General features: G+C 46.5%; 1 protein-coding gene across 8 annotated transcripts in view; it reads right to left on the minus strand.

Annotated features, from left to right (window-relative positions):
* The window catches only part of CREBBP (CREB binding protein), a 676,455-nt gene that overhangs the window by 506,377 nt on the left and 150,075 nt on the right, over positions 1-20,003 (minus strand). For 6 of the 8 annotated variants that reach the window (XM_033962544.1, XM_033962542.1, XM_033962548.1 and 3 more), the window contains exon 6: positions 1,776-1,841. The exons of the other annotated variants lie outside the window; for them this stretch is intronic. In XM_033962544.1, the coding sequence (XP_033818435.1) occupies positions 1,776-1,841 (66 nt within the window). The remainder of the gene's footprint in view (positions 1-1,775; positions 1,842-20,003) is intronic. 8 annotated transcript variants of the gene reach the window in all.

A 20,003-nucleotide genomic window follows, 5' to 3' on the forward strand; every position in this document is an offset into this window, starting at 1 on the left:
TGTGTACTCGCTGTTATTACATGTTGAATATTAACAGGCTACAAAAAGTTCTTGACTAAATTCTGCTACTGCTCTAAAATGATATATCCTCCCAACCTACTGAAAAATTGGTCTCTAGCCCCCTCCCTTCTATCCCAGTAATTTTAGACAATTTGTCTGGAGAGAAGAGATAGTTTCAGAGAGATAGAAAATGTCCCATGATCTATCCACCACTGTAGTGACAAAATTTGAACGAAACATTCCAGCTAACGGCTAGCCCAATATACGTGCTAGATGATATTGTTGCTTATAGAGGATCTTAGAAATTATCTTGCTAATTCAACTGGATCCCAGTGCTGCATTTCATCAGTCATTTTTGCTGTTAACATTAAAAGTGTATCAAGTGTCCATAAATGATCTGACTTCTACTACTTATCCTTTGATGACATTTGGAGTGCCACAAGGGTCTTTTTCTCACTCCAGCCTTATTTTAATATTTTATTACCCCTTTAGCTTGTACCTAGATCCAAGATGTAGTACTTTTTTTTTTTAACACAATATCCAACATATGATAGTACATGACAGATGAGATTTGGCTTTCCAATAAATGTTAGAACTTAAGTTAAAAAAAATGGTAGAATGGCTTGAATCTCAAACTTATTCTTAATTCTCAGAACATGAGGCATTCTGAATTTCAAATCACAGAGCTATCCCTTTTCAGCCTACTATTTGTAAGAATCTAATTATGATTAAGGAATCTATTACATGTGCTGTGTGGGAGGATGGGCTATCTTTTGCATCTAAGACAGGGGAAAAAAGTTCTTTGTAGTTCTCAAAGTGATTCCTGGATCTTTGGGCACTGAAGACAGTACATGTACTGGTCATTAATCACCTGGATTACTGTAACTCATTGTAGCTGGAAGTCCATAATGTCAAATCAACAGAGTACAATTTATACAAAACATCAATGAATGGATATATAATCATGTTGTCTCCTTTGTTACAGGAACATAACTGGTTCCCAATTTCAAATAATATTAAGTCTAAAATATTGGTCTTAACCTACCAAATTTCCTCTCTACTTTGGTCTGTACCTTCCGGCTCATAACCTTAGATCTTTATAGATAAATCTCTTAACCATTCCAATAGTATTTTAATTGAGGCTAGATACCTCATAGAATACTGACCACTGCCTTTAGCTGTCTGGCAGCATCATTTTGAGATGCTTTCCCACCTAACATCCAATAAGAGAGTTCATATGATCATTTTTAAACAGGGTGAAGACATGGCTTTTAAATCAAGCTGTTTTTATTTTGTAACAAGAATGTCAATTTTTATCATCTACTATAAATTGCCTCTGATTTTAAATTGTTGTGCCTATGATGTTGTCCAGACATATCTACGTTATATGTGGAAATCATAGGGAAACAAGATTTTATTTTATATTGGGGGATAACTATGATGTGGTTTTGTCTTGATTTTTGATATTTTATATAGGGGGATGCCAATGATGTTGTCCAGACATGTCTACATTATATTTGGAAATCATAGAGAAACAAGATTTTATGTATGTGACTTGGAAACCGCATAGTTGTATGCGGTATAAACATTTTTTAATAAATAACTATCTCCATCCTTTTTGTGGTCTACCATGTAGTTATGTCAAGTTTTTAGAACCAATTTGTTTTCTGAATACATTTTGCTTTATAAACCATGCTGATATTAAAGAGCAATATATCAAATTTTATCAAATAAATATAATTATATCAGTCTAATTATTGAAAGCATGAACTGACCTAGAAAATTTTTTTCCATCTTGTCAAGTCTTTCTTCACCATCTTCCCATTCTTTCCAGCTACTTGCTGAAAAATTGACAGCAGAAGAAATTTATAACTTATATTGTGGATAAAATTGATAACATTCAAAAACATTTTCACGGTCAGGCAATGCCACCTTCCTTGTTAATTTTTTTTTTCTGGAACACAGCCCTGCAATTCAGCTCACATGATGACAGCCATCAATCCCAATTTTGGACTCCTTTCTTCTGTTGGATTTCAATCTTGGGTTGTGTTCCCTCAGATACAGAACTTGTCAAGTTAACTAGTCAAAGTCCACTACCTGTTCCTTGGTCTCACTGCCATCACAATGGATCAAGTAACCAGTCTTTGGTCACCCTGCCTTTCTGGTTAATTACAGCTTGCTTACTGGTTCTGTTCCTCAGACACATCATTCAACTTGTTCTTTAAAGAACAAAACTAGGCAGCCTTTGTTCAATTTTGTGAATCTCAACAAATCTAATGTCCTTCACCCAGGCCAGTTGGGCTTTTGGCCCAACCACAGTACAGATTCTGGATATATGGCTCTGTTTCTTTAGATCTTTCTTCAGCCTTTGATCCTGTAGATCACCTTTTACTACACCTGGCAGAGCTTTGCACTGGTGATCAACTATTAGGTTGGTTCACTTTTGTTTATTGATAACTCCAAGTTTTATACCAGTTTTAATTCCTTTTCTATCCCATGCTAACTTGTAGAGTACCTCAGAGCTTGATCTCAGCCCCATCTTTTCAATATATTTCTCTCTCCACTTGCTGCCTTAATCCAGGATTTGGGAATAAGAGAGTATTAGTACAATGATGATATCTTACTTGTAGCTTACACAGATCATCTTTCACCAAACCCTGGGTTATTAAACTTCTGCCTCAATTCCTTAGCTTTGTGGCTTAAGGACCATCATCAAACTCAATACCAACAAATCTTTGGATCACTGAAGAACTTGCACCCAGTACTTTCACCTCTCCTCTTGGGAGCCACAATTATATTTACAGACTCTGCGTCATTGAAGTCATTACTGACACTCAAAACTGACCCCTACAGGTCACACTATGGTATCCACTGCTCCCTATAGAGTCAGGAACAGCCAACTGAGATGATTTTAAAAAATAGGAAGAAAAAAAGCCATACACAGTATTTCCAAAATATATATTTATACATGGAAACTGTAAGAGAAAGTTTAGCATAGGGAAAAACACCACTTGACAAAGCACAAGGAATTTCTATCATCCTATCCTGAGTCCATCTCGGCACATTGGGAAACACCTGTTTCCTCCTTCCAAGAAATTCTGGCTAACAACATCTAAAGTACAGCCTCAAAAGGGCTTCTTTGTCCTATAAGATGACAATTAACAATATCTTACACTGAAGACGACTCCTAAACAGCCATTGAGTCCAAAGAATCAGGAGAATTCAGATACTGAATACTCACCTAGCCTTCAAGTTGGCTGCATACCTCTCAAAGGAAGATGGATATTTACATACATACATATATCAGTGTTCTTCCCAGGGCCTTTTAGCCGGGCGCTCCGCCCGCCTAATTTAGATGACCACCCAGCTGTCATCTATCGGGAATCCTGCAGCTGCCGCCGCTCAATGTAAAAAAAATCCCCCCCCCCCAAAAAAAAAACCATCTCTCACCGGCTTGGAGATGCGAACTCATGCTTCGGGGCTCTAAGGTGTGTGTGCCGGCTTCCCTTCTCTTCCTTCCGAAACCGGAAGTTACATCGGGGTGGGGGGGGGAAGGAGAAGAGAAGGCAAGCCAGCACACACACCTTAGAGCCCCAAAGCACGAGTTCGCTGCGGGCTAAGGCAGGAGACTGGTCAACGACGGACAGAAGCTTACAACTCGCTGCCGGGTCCTGCCTACTTTCTGTTTCTGCGAAGGCAGGACCCGGCAATGAGGAAGGCCCGAAGCAAATTGTAAGATTCCCTCCGTCGCTGACCTATGGAGGGAAGCTTACGATTTGCCTAGCGACTTAGCCGACGGATGTGCGAGTTGGGAGGGAAGGGGTAGCTGGGCAGGGCTGATGCTCATCTCTCCGCCCTTGTTCTCGTTGCGCGGCCGGTGGCGGAAACAGTGTAGAGCTAGAGCTGGCTGTGGACCGGGAGCGGGCGTTGCTGGCTCAGCGGCGGTAGTTGCACATGCTTTTCACATGCTATGGTGACAACAGCTCGCTGACAGTGCAAGGCTTTCGGCAGCTCCTGCTCAGCATCGGTTTGGGGCAAGTCAAGTCAAGTGGCTACTGGGGGAAGAGGAGGTGGAAGATGCCCGGCACCGGGGCTGGAACCACGGCAGCCATGGCTCTGGCTGCCCGGCTCCTATTGCCCACTGCAGCTTGGCTCTAGCAGCTCCCACAAGCCCCGAACCGCTAACCAGACACAACTATCCCAAGGCCGTTTACAGCCGGAGCCCCAGAAGGTGAGATACCGAGTGCCACTGTGACTAAACTAATTCATTATTTGCCTGTGACTTTCTGGTATTTAGGATTAACTCTTCCCATTCAACCCTTGACTTTAAACACACAAGTCTGGAAGTCTAAGCACATTTATTTATTTATGTTTACAGGTATTTGGGAACATAAAACATAATGAAAGCTACTTCCGACCGGTGATAGGACAAAAGCGCGCGAGACTTCGGCGCGCCCACATTTCAGCAGACAAATCGGCGCAAGACCCCAGCGCGCCGCCTAAAAAGTTACTTTTAAAGAGCTCTGGTGGGGGGTGGGGGGGGAACCTCCCCACTTTACTTCATATTTTTTGCGCTGCCATGGGGGGGGTGTCATTATAGAGAAAACTGAACTTTTTCCTAAAAAATCGTGAAAAAGTTAAGTTTACTCTATAATGGAGGGTTCCAACCCCACAACTCTCCCCAATGGCAGCGCGAACAGTATGAAGTAAACTGGGGGGGGGGGGGGTCCACACTCACAACCCGCGTCGGAGCTCTTTAAAAGTAACTTTTTAGGCGGCCTGCTGAAGTCTAGTGCTGATTTGTCTGCGCTGAAATGTCGATGTGCTGAAGTCCCGCGCACGAATGACTATGAACCGTTGCGACCTTGCCCCCCCCCAAAAAAAAAAAAAAAAATGCAGTGGGAGGGTCGTAACTAGTGTTATTTAATAGAGTAGGGACTGGATGCTTGAAGAATGTATGGTAGTCCTGGGTTTATTGATGCAGTTGCAGTGCTGTAGAGAAACACTTTTCTAGATTATACATCTTATTGTTTGGGGGTGTATTGGGGGGAGGCTTATCCTTGCTTTTAAAGTTGGACTTATAAATGTATTTTGCATTATTATTATTTTTGTATTAATAGGATTTTTATAATTTTGACATTGGGGAGGAGTATTTTAATGGTTGTACAGTAGGGTTGTGTGTACATGAAAAATGAATGGAAGAAATTACATTACAATTAGTACTATTATAATGGGAGTGGGGTCAGGGACGGAGCTTGGACTGAGGTACTCAGTTGGTATTTGTTAGACTTAGGGGGGTACTTGGCTTGAAGAAGTTGAGAAACATTGGTCTCTAGGTGACTAGTATGGAGTTCATTAAGTAAGGGTCCCTTTTACAAAGCCACAGTAGTAATTCTCCCATGGCAAATGCACCAAAGTCCATTCAATTCCTATGGGCTTCAGTGTATTTGCTGTGGCAGAATTGCTATCGCAGCTTTGTAGAAGGAGCCCTAAGGCAGGAACTACTGTTTCTGTGCTGTGTCTTAAAACACAGATTGCTGGGGATGCAAAGCATTAACTGATTCAACTTGAGTTTGAAGTACGGTAGTTTTGAAAGAAATGGAAGGTTTGATACTAGTCATTAGTTATTCGTAATAAGAGGATCTGCATTACTTTTTTTCAAGGGTGGCTTAAATGCTACTGGAACACTGCCTAAGTGTCAAACCTTAAAAAAGAAAGTCATATTGAGCATTGGAAAATAATTAATAACAATTAACTAATAAAAATAGTGCACATTTAGTGATCTTTTTACTAAGGCGTGCTAGCTATTTTAGCGCACACTAAACGCTAACGCATCCATAAACTATAATGGACACGTTAGCGTTTAGCGTGTGTTAAAATGGCTAGCAAGCCTTAGTAAAAGTACCTTTTCATTTTCCCCACCACCAAATTTCCCCATCCCGCCCCGCCCGGCTACTTTTTCATGCCACCTGGCTGGAAAAAATTTCTGGGGAGAACACTGAATATATATATATATATATAAATAAAACAGATCTTTTTGGAGAAATGTTAACAAGTTGAAGAAAATTCTAAATGATCAAGGTTTGCAACTTTCCTTTGAAGAGCCATCCTCTCCTAAATCATAGAAGCCTGACCAGATTTAATCTGAATAACTATAATCTAATTTCTTCATGAACTACCTGGTTTGGTGTTTGTATTTCTAAAGTCTAAATCTTAGCAAAATTAACAGAAGAGAGAAATCCCAAACAAACTTTGGGTAAAATTTCCTGATAATTTCCTTTCCTTGATCCTGCAAGACCACCAATGGTATAAGGAGTAATGCAGCCAGTAATGTGTCAGTATGCTAATGCTAAGACACTAATAAAGGGGAGAAACATTCAAAAAAGCACAGTTACTTACCGTAAAAGGTGTTATCCAGGGACAGCAGGCAGATATTTCCTCTGATGGGGTGACATCACCGACAAAGTCCCGGTATGGACCACTTTAAAAGTGCATCGCCACTTTTAAGTCTTTGTAAAGTTTGTGATAGCCCGCATCGCACATGCGCGAGTGCCTTCCCGTCCAACGTAGGTGCGCGATCCCTCAGTTAAGATAAGCCAGCTAAGAAACCAACCAGGGGAGGTGGGTGGGTTTTGAGAATATCTGCCTGCTGTCCCTGGATAACACCTATTACGGTAAGTAACTGTGCTTTATCCCAGGACAAGCAGGCAGCATATTATCACATGTGGGTGACCTCCAAGCTAACAAGAATGAGATGATGGGAGTGTTGGCCTATAGGAGAATAAATTTTGTTAATACAGATTGGCCAAGTGCCCATCCCGTCTGGAGAAAGTCTCCAGACAATAGTGAGAAGTGAATGTATGAACTGAGGACCAGGTGGTAGCTTTACAGATTTCCTCAATGGGAGTAGATCTAAGGAAAGCAACAGAAGCTGCCATAGCTCTGATTTTGTGGGTATGACACGACTCTCCAGTGCCAGTCCAGTCTGAGCATAACAGAATGAGATACAGGCAGGCAGCCAGCCAGTTGGAAATCATTCTCTTGGAAACAGGATGCCCCAACTTGTTAGAATCAAATGAGATGAAGAGTTGGGGAGAAGTGTGATGAGGCTTTATCCTGTCGATGTAATAGGCCAAAGCATGTTTACAGTCCAGAGTGTACAAAGCGGTTTCTCCAGCATGAGGATGAGGTTTAAGAAAACACACTGGCAGAACAATCGACTGAGATGAAACTCTTTGACAACTTTCAGTAGAAACTCTGGATGTGTGCGTAGACCCACTTTATCATGGTGAAAAACGCTTCTAACTCACTGACCCTCCTGGCAGAGGAGAGAGCAATAAGGAAGACAACTTTCCAGGTGAGAAACTTGAGATGAGTAGTGGGCATTGGTTCAAATGGTGGCTTCATCAACCTGGAAAGAACCATATTCAGGTCCCAGACCACAGGAGGTGTTTAACATTGAACGGTCCTTTCATGAATCTGGAGACCAGCGGATGAGCAGTGAGAGGCTTTCTCTCAACTGGTACATGAAAAGCTGTAATACCACCGAGATGGACTCTGACAGATGTAGATTTGAGTCCAGAGTCAGACAGATGAAGTAGATAATCCAATACCAAAGCTACTGATAAGGAAGTTAGATCGTGATTATGAAGACACCAGGAAGAAAACCTAGTCCATTTTTGATAACATTGTTCAGTGGCTAGTTTCCTGGAGGCATCAATAACATATTGAACAGGCTGGGAGAGATGTAAATCAGATGAATTCAGCCCAAGAGAAACCAAGCTGTCAGGTGCAAAGATTGCAGGTTGGGATGCTGAGTAAGCAGAGTGGGAAAACTAGAAGAGGTATGGGCTCCCTGGAGCTGAGCTGAAGAAGGGAGATCCAATGTTGCCTGGGCCACTAAGGAGCAATGAGAATCATGGAGGCTGCCTCTCTTTGAGTTTGAAGAGTCCTTAACACGAGAGGAAGTGGAGGGAATGCATAGAGAAAAAAACCCTGTCCAAACCAGGAGAAAAGCATCGGCTTCCAGACAAAGAGGAGAGTAAACTCTGGAGCAAAACTGAGGCAACTTATGATTGTGGGGAGCCGCAAACAAGTCCACCTGTGGAGTGCCCCATTGAGCAAAGATGGACTGGAGAGCTGCAGAGTTGAGAGTCCATTCGTGAGGTTGAAGAATTCAGCTGAGGTTGTCTGCTAGGGAACTCTTCTCCCCTTGAATGTAGACAGCCTTTAAGAAAATATTGCGAGCAGTTGCCCAAGTCCAGATTTTTTGGGCCTCCTGACATAACAGGAGAGAGCCCATGCCTCCTTGCTTGTTTATGTAGTACATTGCTACTTGATTGTCTGTGCGAAGGAGGAGGACTTGAGGGCAGAGAAGATGATGGAAAGCTTTGAGGGCTTAATACATCAGTCTGAGCTCCAAGAAATTGATGTGAAATTTCCATTCCCTGGCAGTCCAGAGACCTTGGGTCTGAAGGTCGTCCATATGTGCCCCCCAAACATAAGGAGATGCATCTGTGGCGAGTACCCTGTGATGAGGGAGTAAGTGAAAAAGGAGACCTCTGGATAGATTGGAGGAGGTCATTCACCATTGAAGCAACTTCAGAAGAGATGATGTTACAGATATATGCTGCGAGAGACGATCTGTCGCTTGAGACCACTGACACACAAGGGTTCACTGAGGAGTGCGAAGATGTAGCCTTGCCAGTGGTGTCACATGGACAGCAGAAGCCATGTGTCCCAGAAGAACCGTCATGCGTCTTGCAGAGATGGAGTGAAGAGGGAGCATTTGCTGACATAGAGGGACGAGAGCCTGGAGGCGATCTGGAGGGAGAAACGTTCTCATGAGATTGGTGTCTAGGATAGCTCCAATAAGCTGAAGACATTGAGTCGGAATAAGATGTGATTTGGGGAAGTTGACTTTGAATCCTAGAACCTGTAGAAAAGAAATTGTCCGAGACGTTGCTTGGACCACTTCCTGAGATGAAACAGCCTTGATCAACCATTCGCCCAGGTAAGGAAAGACTTGGAGGCTGTGAGATCAGAGATATGCAGCAACTACAATTGGACACTTCGTGAAGACTCTGGGAGAAGATGCCAGGCTAAAGAGAAGGACCTTGTATTGGTAGTGACATTGATGTATCTGAAAACAGAGATATTTCCTGGAAGCCAGATGAATTGAAATATGTGTGTAGGCTTCCTTGAGATCCAGGGAGCATAGCCAGTCATTCTGATTGAGAAGAGGATAAAGCAGGGCAAGGGAGAGCATCCCAAATTTCTCCTCAACTAGAAATTTGTTGAGAGCTCTGAGATCCAGAATGGATCGCAGTCCTCCCGTCTTCTTAGGAACTAAGAAGTAACAGGAGTAGAATCCCTGGTTTTGCTGAGGGAGAGGAACCTCCTCAAAGGCATTGAGCAGGAGAAGGGATTGAACCTCCTGGAGAAGAAGAGAGGACTGTGCAGGATCTAAAGCAGACTCTCTTGGAGGATGGTCTGGAGGCAGGATGTGAAAATGGAGAGTGTAACCCTGACGAATGATTAAGACCCATAGGTCTGATTTTATGAGCTCCCAGTGAGCGATGAAAAATTGGAGATGGCCTCCGATGGGCTGAGACAAAGACTGTAGGATGGTGATGGTGGTTATGCTCTGAAGAAACACGTCAAAAAACCTGTGTAGGTTTCTGGGGAGCAGCCTATGATTTCTGTTGTGGACAAGGTTGTTGCTTCTGCTTTCTAGGTTGCGATTTAGCAGGAGCTGCAGGCTTAGCAGCAAACCGTCGCTGGTAAGAAGAAGCCATTTGAAAGGACGAGAAGGTGGAGGCTTCTTTCTAGGCTTGACCAGAGTGTCCCATCTGGTCTCATGAGCTGACAACTTCGATGTAGCTGTGTCCATGGAGGGACAAAAAAGCTCATCTCCAAGACATGGAGCGTTTTGCAAGCCTATCCCGATGGTTCACATCAAGCTCAGACACATGAAGCCAGGCCAGATGTCTCATAGCTACGGACATGGCTGCAGCACAGGAGGTAAGTTCAAAAGTGTCCTAAGTAGAACGTACCATATATTTCCTCAACTGAAACAAATCAGAAATATGATGCTGAAAAGCGGGAAGTTTGCGCTCTGGGATGTATTTCTGAAAAGTTGAAATCTGTTTAATCAATTACTTGAAGTAAAATGAAAAGTGAAAATTGTAGTTGCCAGAACAGTTGGCCAACATGGCATTTTAGTAAAGGCGTTTGCCAAACCGAACCATGGCTTTGCCCTCTCTGCCAGGGGGCACAGATGCATAAACACTAGCCCCCGAAGACTTCTTTAAGGTAGACTCCACTAGGAGAGACTCATGTGGAAGTTGTGGTTTGTCAAACACAGGAATAGGAACCACTCTGTACAGAGAATCCAGCTTGCGAGGAGCCACAGAAATGGAAAGTGGTGTTTCCAGATTTTTATAAAAAGTTTCCCGTAAAATGTCATGAAATGGAAGCTTGAGTAGTTCCTTTGGCAGTTGATCATAATCTAAAGCCTCCAAGAACTGTTTAGAATATTTAGAGTCAGCTTCAAGTGGAATGGACAGAGTTTCAGACATTTGACGAAGAAATCTGGAAAAAGATGACTTTTCAGACAATACAGGAGTCTCTTAACTTAGTAACATAGTAGATGATGGCAGATAAAGACCCGAATGGTCCATCCAGTCTGACCAACCTGATTCAATTAAAATTTTTTAATTTTTTCTTCTTAGCTATTTCTGGGCAAGAATCTAAAGCTCTACCCGGTACTGTGCTTGGGTTCCAACTGCCGAAATCTCCGTTAAAACCTACTCCAGCCCATCTACGCCCTCCCCAATCCATCCTCCACCAAATGGCCATATACAGACACAGACAGTGCAAGTCTGCCCAGTACTGGCCTTAGTTCAATTTTTAATATTTTCTGATTCTAGATCCTGTGTTCATCCCATGCTTCTTTGAACTCAGTCACAGTTTTACTCTCCACCACCTCTCTCGGGAGCGCATTCCAGGCATCCACCACCCTCTCCGTAAAGTAGAATTTTCTAACATTGCCTTTGAATCTACCACCCCTCAACCTCAAATTATGTCCTCTGGTTTTACCATTTTTCTTTCTCTGGAAAAGGTTATGTTCTACGTTAATACCCTTTAAGTATTTGGACGTCTGAATCATATCTCCCCCGTCTCTCCTTTCTCTTGAGAGGAATGTTGAGGTTAACCATCATCAGAAGAATCTTCATCCTTAGACAGAAGAGGATCCTGTTCAGAGTCTCCCCACAAGTCTGAATCTTGAATAGAATGAGGACGGTGCCAAAGATTCAATATGCTTCAGCTTTCGCAATGCCTTCCGGGACCGCACTGGATTCACCTCTGGAGATGTTTGTGTCGAGGACAACTGGCACCAGGGAACTGGAAGAATTGACTCCTGTGTCGAATGTCTCCGCACCGGTGGAGCATCAGAGGAAGGTGCAGTCGTGTCATGTGCTCAGACCGGACTGCCAACAAGAGAGTCGGTGTTGACATGGGCATAAGTTGGATCGGCACCAGCATCTGAAAATACTCACCCAGTACCTCCCTAAGCAGTTATCAATTTTCTGCTTAAGGGAGAGCACCAGCACCGTTGACATTTTTGCCGGTACCTTCGGTGCAGCTCTACACTCCAGCGATGAGGAGGTCGTTGACGAGGCACTCACCGATGTCAGAGCGGTTCGCTTACTGGGCTTTTTCGAGATCAGCAGGATTTGGCTCACTGCTACTTTAACCTGAGGCCCAGATGGGGTAGGAGAAGGCTTACCCACAGAAGGTTGCGACGCCGGAGTAGTTTCTGCCGTGTCGAATGATATGGTGTCGCTTTGGACAGCGTCGAAGTCGGTACCAGTGTAGAGTCTCCTTCCATCATGACACCGAAGAGAAGTTTTTGTGAAATCAGGTGGGTCTTCAATGTTATTTTTTTGCAGAGAACAGCAGGAACAAGTCTCCAGACGGTGCTCAGGCTCCAAGCACTGGAGACACCAGCGATGCAGATCAGTTACTGAGATGGGCCGAGCACAGCGACTGTACTTTTTAAAACCTGTCTGCAGACGAGACATTGACGAAAATCGGCCCCGGCAAGATCAAAATTGAAGGCCAAGGTGGTTGAACAGGCCCTGCCGGGCTGAACCCACAAGAGGAAAAACACAAAAATTTTGAAAACACAAAATTTTTTTACTTTTTTTAAACAATCTAAAAGAAAATAAGAAAAAAAAGAAAGAAAGAAGAGACTAAAAGACAAAAATCTGTGAGAGCGTAAGGTAGCAAGAGAAAAATTTCAACGGCCATTGATAATGCATCTTCTTAGCTCCGTGGAAACTAAGAAACTGAGGTCACGCGCGCCTACGTCGGGCTGGAAGGCACTCGTGCATGTGCGGTGCGAATTTTCCAAAGACTTAAAGTGGCGATGCACTTTTAAAGTGGTCCATACTGGGGCTCCGTTGGTGGTAAGAACATAAGAATTGCCGCTGCTGGGTCAGACCAGTGGTCCATCATGCCCAGCAGTCAACTCACCTGGCGGCCCCTAAGTCAAAGATCAGTGCCCTAACTGAGACCAACCTCACCTGCGTACGTTCCGGTTCAGCAGGAACTTGTCTAACTTAGTCTTGAATCCCTAGAGGGTGTTTTCCCCTATAACAGCCTCCAGAAGAGCATTCCAGTTTTCCACCATGCTCTGGGTGATGATGAAGAACTTCCTTACGTTTGTATGGAAACTATCTCCTTTTAACTTTAGTGAATACTCTCTCATTCTCCCTACATTGGAGAAGGTGAACAACCTGTCCTTATCTACTAAGTCTATGCCCTTCAGTATCTTGAATGTTTCGATCATGTCCCCTCTCAGTCTTCACTTTTCAAGGGAGAAGAGGCCCAGTTTCTCTAATCTCTTGCTGTACGGGAACTCCTCCAGCCCCTTAACCATTTTAGTCACTCTTCTCTGGATCCTTTCGAGTAGTACTGTGTCCTTCTTCATGTATGGTGATCAGTGCTGGACGCAGAATTCCAGGTGAGGGCGTACCATGGCCTAGTACAGCGGCATGATAACCTTCCCCGATCTGTTCGTGATCCCCTTCTTAATCATTCCTGGCATTCTGTTCGCCCTTTTCACCGCCGCCGCACATTAAGCGGACAACTTCATCAACTTGTCGACCAGTACTCCCAAGTCTCTTTCCTGGGGGGGTCTCTCCAAGTACCGCCCCGGACATCCTGTATAAGATTTTTGTTAGCAACATGTATCACTTTACACTTATATACGTTGAACCTCATTTGCCATGTTGCGGACCATTTCTCGAGTGTGTTTATGTCACATTGCAGATCTTCGCAATCCTCCTGCGTCTTCACTACTCTGAATAACTTAGTATCGTCTGCAAATTTAATCACCTCACTCGTCATACCAATTTCCAGATCGTTTATAAATATGTTGAAGAGCACGGGTCTAAGCACCGAACCCTGCGGCACTCCACTCGTGACGCTTTTCCAGTCCGAGTATTGTCCATTTCCCCCCACTCTCCGTTTCCTATCTGCCAGCCAGTTTTTAATCCACATGAGTATTTCACCCTCGATTCCATGGCTCGCAATTTTTCGAAGTAGTTGTTCATGTGGAACCTTGTTGAATGCCTTCTGAAAATCCAGATATGCAATGTCAACCGGGTCGCCTTTGTCTATCTGCCTGTATACTCCTTTGAAGAAGTGCAGCAAGTTTGTCAAGCAAGATCTTTCTTTGCTGAAGCCGTGCTGGCTAGTCCTCATCAGACCGTGTCCGTCAAGGTGCTCAATGACGCGGTCCTTTATCAGCGACTTTACCATCTTTCCCAGTACCGAGGTCAGACTCACCGGTCTGTATTTTCCCGTATCACCCCTCAAACCTTTCTTGAAGATCAACATAACATTCGCCACCTTCCAGTCTTCCGGAATCCTTCCCGATTTGATCGAGAGATTGGCTATTAGTTGAAGCAGTTCAGCTATAACCCCTTTCAGTTCCTTGATTACCCTCAGATGGATGCCATCCGGTCCCGGGAATTTATCATTTTTAGGCTTATCAATCTGCCTGCATACCTCTTCTAGACTGACAGTCAACCCTGTTAGTTTCCCGTCTTCGTTTCCTGTGTATAGCCTGTGTATATCCTCTTCGGTAAACATAGACGCAAAAAATGTGTTCGGTTTGTCGGCGATGGCTTTGTCCTCCTTTAGCACTCCCTTTATTCCATGGTCATCCAACGGCCCCACTGCTTCCTTTGCGGGTCATTTCCCCATAATATATCAAAAGAACAGCTTGAAGTTTTTTGCCTCCTTGACTATTTTTCCTATTAGTCTCTTTTGGCCCTTCTTACCGCCTTATGGCACCTGCTTTGATGCTGTTTGTGCTTTTTCCAGTTTTCGTCCGTTTTTAACCTTTTCCATTCCTTAAACGAAGTCTTCTTGTCTCTCATCACTTCACTCCGGTTCCTTGTTCTTTTTCATCTTGGATCACTTGTCGATACGCGGTATACATAGATTTTGTGCCTCGGTGACTGTGTTCTTAAAAAGGGACCATGCTTGTTCTAGCGTCTTTACAGTGCTTATCTCCTCTTAATCTTCTTCTCCACCATGAGTCTCATCCCTTTGTAATTCCCTTTTCGGAAGTTCAGCGCCGTGCCCATCATTCTAGATCGATGCTTCGCCCCTGTGACCAGGTCGAAGCGGATCATATTGTGATCACTGATTCCCAGCATCCCCTCTACTTCTACGCCTTGTGCCGGTCCTCGTAGTCCACTTAGAATTAAGTCGTGAATTGTGTTTCCTCTCGTATTTTTCTTGATAAGTTGTTTCAGGAAGCAATCACCTACAGCATCCAGGAACTTGGTCTCCCTACCGCATCAGTGAGAATATTTGCCTGCTTGTCCTGGGATAACATCTGTAAGACATTTGTATACATGAAAAAGCCACCCTTAAGGACATCTCTGCAGAAAGCACAGTTACTTACCGTAACAGGTGTTATCCAGGGACAGCAGGCAGATATTCTTAACACATGGGTGACGTCACCGACGGAGCCCTCGGTACGGACCTTTTTAACTAGAAGTTTCTAGTTGGCCGCACCGCGCGTGCGCGAGTGCCTTCCCGCCCGACGGAGGAGTGCGTGGTCCCCAGTTAGTCTAAGCCAGCTAAGAAGCCAACCCGGGGAGGTGGGTGGGACGTAAGAATATCTGCCTGCTGTCCCTGGATAACACCTGTTACGGTAAGTAACTGTGCTTTATCCCAGGACAAGCAGGCAGCATATTCTTAACACATGGGTGACCTCCAAGCTAACAAAGAGGGAGGTGGGATGGTTGGCCATTAGGAAAATAAATTTTGTAACACAGATTGGCCGAAGTGTCCATCCCGTCTGGAGAACGCATCCAGACAGTAGTGAGTAGTGAACGTGTGAACTGAGGACCAAGTGGCCGCCTTGCAGATTTCCTCGATGGGCGTGGAACGGAGGAAAGCTACAGAAGCAGCCATAGCTCGGACTCTGTGGGCCGTGACAGTTCCTTCCAGTGAGAGACCGGCCCGAGCATAGCAGAAAGCAATACAGGCAGCAAGCCAATTTGAAAGTGTCCGTTTGGAGACAGGACGACCCAAACGGTTGGGATCGAAAGATAAAAACAGCTGAGGGGATGTTCGTTGAGCTCTGGTACGATCAAGGTAGTAAGCAAGGGCACGCTTACAATCCAGCGTGTGCAACGCCTGTTCCCCAGGATGTGAGTGAGGCTTAGGGAAGAAGACGGGCAACACAATGGACTGGTTGAGGTGAAAAGCCGAGACCACCTTGGGAAGGAATTTAGGGTGGGTACGCAGAACAACCTTGTCATGGTGAAAAACAGTGAATGGTGGGTCAGCAACCAGTGCATGCAGTTCGCTAACCCTCCTGGCAGAGGTGATGGCAATTAGGAAGAGCACCTTCCAGGTAAGAAGCCTGAGCGAAGTAGTGGCAAGAGGCTCAAACGGAGGTTTCATGAGTGCTGAGAGAACCACATTGAGGTCCCAGACGACAGGAGGAGGCTTGAGAGGCGGTTTGATATTGAAGAGACCTCTCATAAATCTGGAAACCAGAGGATGAGCCGTGAGGAGTTTTCCGAGAATAGGCTCATGAAATGCAGTGATGGCACTGAGGTGGACTCTGATAGAGGTAGTTTTGAGGCCAGCATTGGACAGCAAGAGCAAATATTCCAATACAGTTTCCACCGCTAAGGAGGTGGGTTCCTGATGATGCCGGAGACACCACGAGGAGAATCTGGTCCATTTCTGATGGTAACATTGGAGGGTGGCCGGCTTCCTGGAGGCGTCCAAGATGAGGCGGACCGGCTGAGATAGGTTCTCTGGAGAGGTCAGCCCGAGAGAAACCAAGCTGTCAGGTGGAGCGAAGACAGATTGGGATGCAGTAGAGACTGATGTTGCTGCGTAAGTAGAGTAGGAAACACAGGAAGGAGAATGGGTTCCCTGGAGCTGAGTTGGAGCAGGAGTGAGAACCAGTGTTGGCGAGGCCACCGAGGTGCGATAAGAATCATGGTGGCGTTGTCCTTGCGGAGTTTGGACAAGGTCCGCAACATCAGAGGAAGTGGAGGGAAGGCATACAGGAACCGATCCCTCCAGTCGAGCAGGAATGCATCCGGAGCCAGACGGTGAGGAGAGAAGAGTCTGGAGCAGAATTGGGGCAGCTGATGGTTGTGAGGTGCTGCAAAGAGGTCCACCTGCGGAGTGCCCCATCGAGCAAAGATGGAGAGCAGAGTCGGAGGGTCCAACGTCCACTCGTGAGGTTGAAGGATGCGGCTGAGATTGTCGGCCAGAGAGTTCTGTTCGCCCTGGATATAGACCGCCCTGAGAAAGAGATTGCGGTCCGTGGCCCAGGTCCAGATGCGCAGAGCCTCCAAGCAAAGGGGGCGAGATCCGGTGCCGCCTTGCTTGTTTATGTAGTACATGGCGACTTGATTGTCTGTGCACATGAGGAGGACTTGAGGGCAGAGAAGATGTTGGAAAGCCTTGAGGGCGTAGAACATGGCTCTGAGTTCCAGGAAATTTATGTGATGACGACGCTCCTGTGGGGTCCAAAGTCCCTGGGTGCGAAGATCTCCCAGGTGAGCTCCCCACGCGTAGGGGGACGCATCTGTGGTGATGATCATAGAGTGGGGGGGCAGATGAAAAAGTAGACCCCTGGAAAGATTTGAGGAGTTCAACCACCATTGGAGAGATCGCTGAAGAGATGATGTCACAGAGATGGGATGAGAAAGAAGATCCGTAGTCTGTGACCATTGGTTGGCGAGAGTCCACTGAGGTGTGCGAAGGTGGAGACGTGCCAGAGGAAGGACATGCACCGTCGAGGCCATGTGACCCAGGAGGACCATCATCTGTCGGGCAGGAATGGAGGGATGCGTGAGCACCTGACGACAGAGGTGGAGCAGGGTCCGCTGACGATCGGAGGGGAGAAAAGCCCTCATTAGTGTGGTGTCCAGAACTGCTCCAATGAATTGAAGTCGCTGGGTGGGAAGCAGATGCGACTTGGGGTAGTTGATCTCGAACCCCAGGAGGTGGAGGAGAGAGATGGTGTGATGAGTAGCCTGTAGCACAAGTTGAGATGAAGGTGCTTTCACCAACCAATCGTCCAAGTAGGGGAACACCTGGAGGTTGTGAGACCGGAGGAAGGCCGCTACCACTATAAGGCACTTGGTGAAGACCCTGGGTGAGGAAGCGAGGCCGAACGGTAGCACCTTGTACTGATAGTGGTGGTGCAGCACCTGGAACCGCAGGTAGCGGCGAGAATTCTGATTGATGGAGATGTGAGTGTAGGCCTCTTTGAGGTCCAGGGAACATAGCCAGTCGTGTTGAGAAAGAAGAGGGTAGAGCGTGGCAAGGGAGAGCATTCTGAACTTCTCCTTGACCAGACACTTGTTGAGGTCTCTGAGATCGAGAATGGGACGGAGGTCTCCCGTCTTTTTGGGTACCAGGAAGTAGCGGGAGTAGAATCCCTGACCCCTTTGATCTGGAGGTACTTCTTCGATGGCATTGAGAAGGAGGAGGGATTGAACCTCCCTCAGGAGGAGGGGGGTTTGAGATGAGTGCGAAGCAGACTCTACGGGAAGGTTGTCCGGTGGAAGAGTCTGGAAGTTGAGAGAGTAGCCGTGGCGGATGATGTTGAGGACCCACTGGTCCGACGTGATGACTTCCCAACGGCTGGAGAAAATGGTGAGACGACCCCCGATAGGCTGTGGAAGAGGCAGTGAGGGTGGATGACTGGCTATGCCCTGGAGAGAAGAGTCAAAAGGGCTGAGATTGTTTAGCAGGCTGAGAAGGCTTAGAGGGTTGAGTGGCCTGAGATCGAGCCTGAGCATGGTGCTGCTGTTGGCGGGGTCGGCGAGATTGTTGGGGAGGCGGATTGAGTGGCCTGGCTGAGAACCTCCGCTGGTAAGATGAGTGAGGCCGATAGGGTCGGGCAGGCGGAGCCTTCTTTTTCGGCTTGATCAGGGTGTCCCACCTGGTCTCATGGGCCGAGAGTTTCTGGGTGGTGGAATCCAGTGACTCTCCAAAGAGTTCATCCCCGAGACAGGGGGCGTTGGCCAAACGATCCTGGTGGTTGATGTCCAGGTCGGAGACTCTGAGCCAGGCTAAGCGACGCATGGCTACGGCCATGGCAGAGGCCCGAGAGGTGAGCTCAAAGGAGTCGTATATTGAGCGGACCATATATTTGCGCATTTGGAGAAGACCAGAGATGTGTTGTTGGAATAGCGGGACCTTGCGCTCAGGCAGGTACTTCTGGAGGGCAGACAGTTGCTGGACCAAGTGTTTCAGATAGAAAGAAAAATGGAAGGAATAGTTGTTTGCCCTGTTGGCAAGCATGGCATTCTGGTAAAGCCTCTTGCCAAACTTGTCCATGGTCTTACCTTCTCTGCCAGGAGGGGTAGAGGCATAAACACTGGAGCCCTGAGTCTTTTTTAAGGTGGATTCCACCAGAAGGGACTCATGGGGCAATTGAGATTTGTCGAATCCAGGAATAGGGATGACACGGTAAAGGTTGTCCAGTTTACGGGGGGCTCCCGGTACCGTGAGGGGATTTTCCAAGTTTTTGTAGAACGTTTCCCGTAGGATGTCATGCACGGGAAGCTTGAGGAACTCCTTAGGAGGTTGTTCAAAGTCTAAAGCCTCTAGAAAGGCTTGAGACTTTTTTGAGTCAGATTCTAGGGGAAGAGACAGGGCAGCAGACATTTCTCTCAGAAATTTAGAAAATGAGGACTGCTCTGGTTTAGAGGTGGCATCGGGTGCCGATGGTTCCTCATCAGATGAGGAGGGATCCTCCTCGGTACCGAGAGGAGTTTCCTCCCATAAGTCAGGGTCCCTGACTTCTGGTGCATGTCGAGACACCGGGGTGGAGGGCGCGGTGTGGCGGGTCTTGGACAAAGACTTTCCAGAGCGCACCGAAACGGTACCAGGGGAGGACGATCGGCGTCGATCTCGGTCTCGAGAAGAATGCCGTACCGCCTGGTGCCGAGGAGGATCCAATGTGGCCTGAGAATGAACCACCGGATCGCCATGAAGTTGTTGGGCCGAAAGGATCGGCATGGAGGTGTTCACCGGTACCGAAGGGGTGGACACCGGGGGCTCGGTACGGGGCTCGGGCCGGTCTGGTACCGGAAGGAGCGGTGCCAGGATAGTGGGCAACAGTTGTTCAAGTTGTTTCTTCAACTGCTCCTGGAGTTGAGCCTTTAAGATGGCCGAGATACGGTCATCTAGGGGTGGCATCGGAACCGCTTTCTTTTTCTTCGGTTCCTTGGATGCCGCTCCACGCCCCGGCGATGAGGAGGCCGATGACGAGGCACTCACCGAGATCGGGGCGGAGCGTTTGCGGGACCGGTGCGATGCCGGTAGGGACGGTGTCGCCACCGTAGCTGGAGGGCGCTCGAGGGAAGAGGAAGGCTTCTTAGCCGGCTTACCTGGCGCCAGCGACGCCGATGTGGGGTCGGTCGGTGTCGAGG

Source organism: Geotrypetes seraphini, chromosome 11 (genome assembly GCF_902459505.1).
Source record: "Geotrypetes seraphini chromosome 11, aGeoSer1.1, whole genome shotgun sequence".
In the NCBI taxonomy this organism is placed as follows: Eukaryota; Metazoa; Chordata; class Amphibia; order Gymnophiona; family Dermophiidae; genus Geotrypetes; species Geotrypetes seraphini.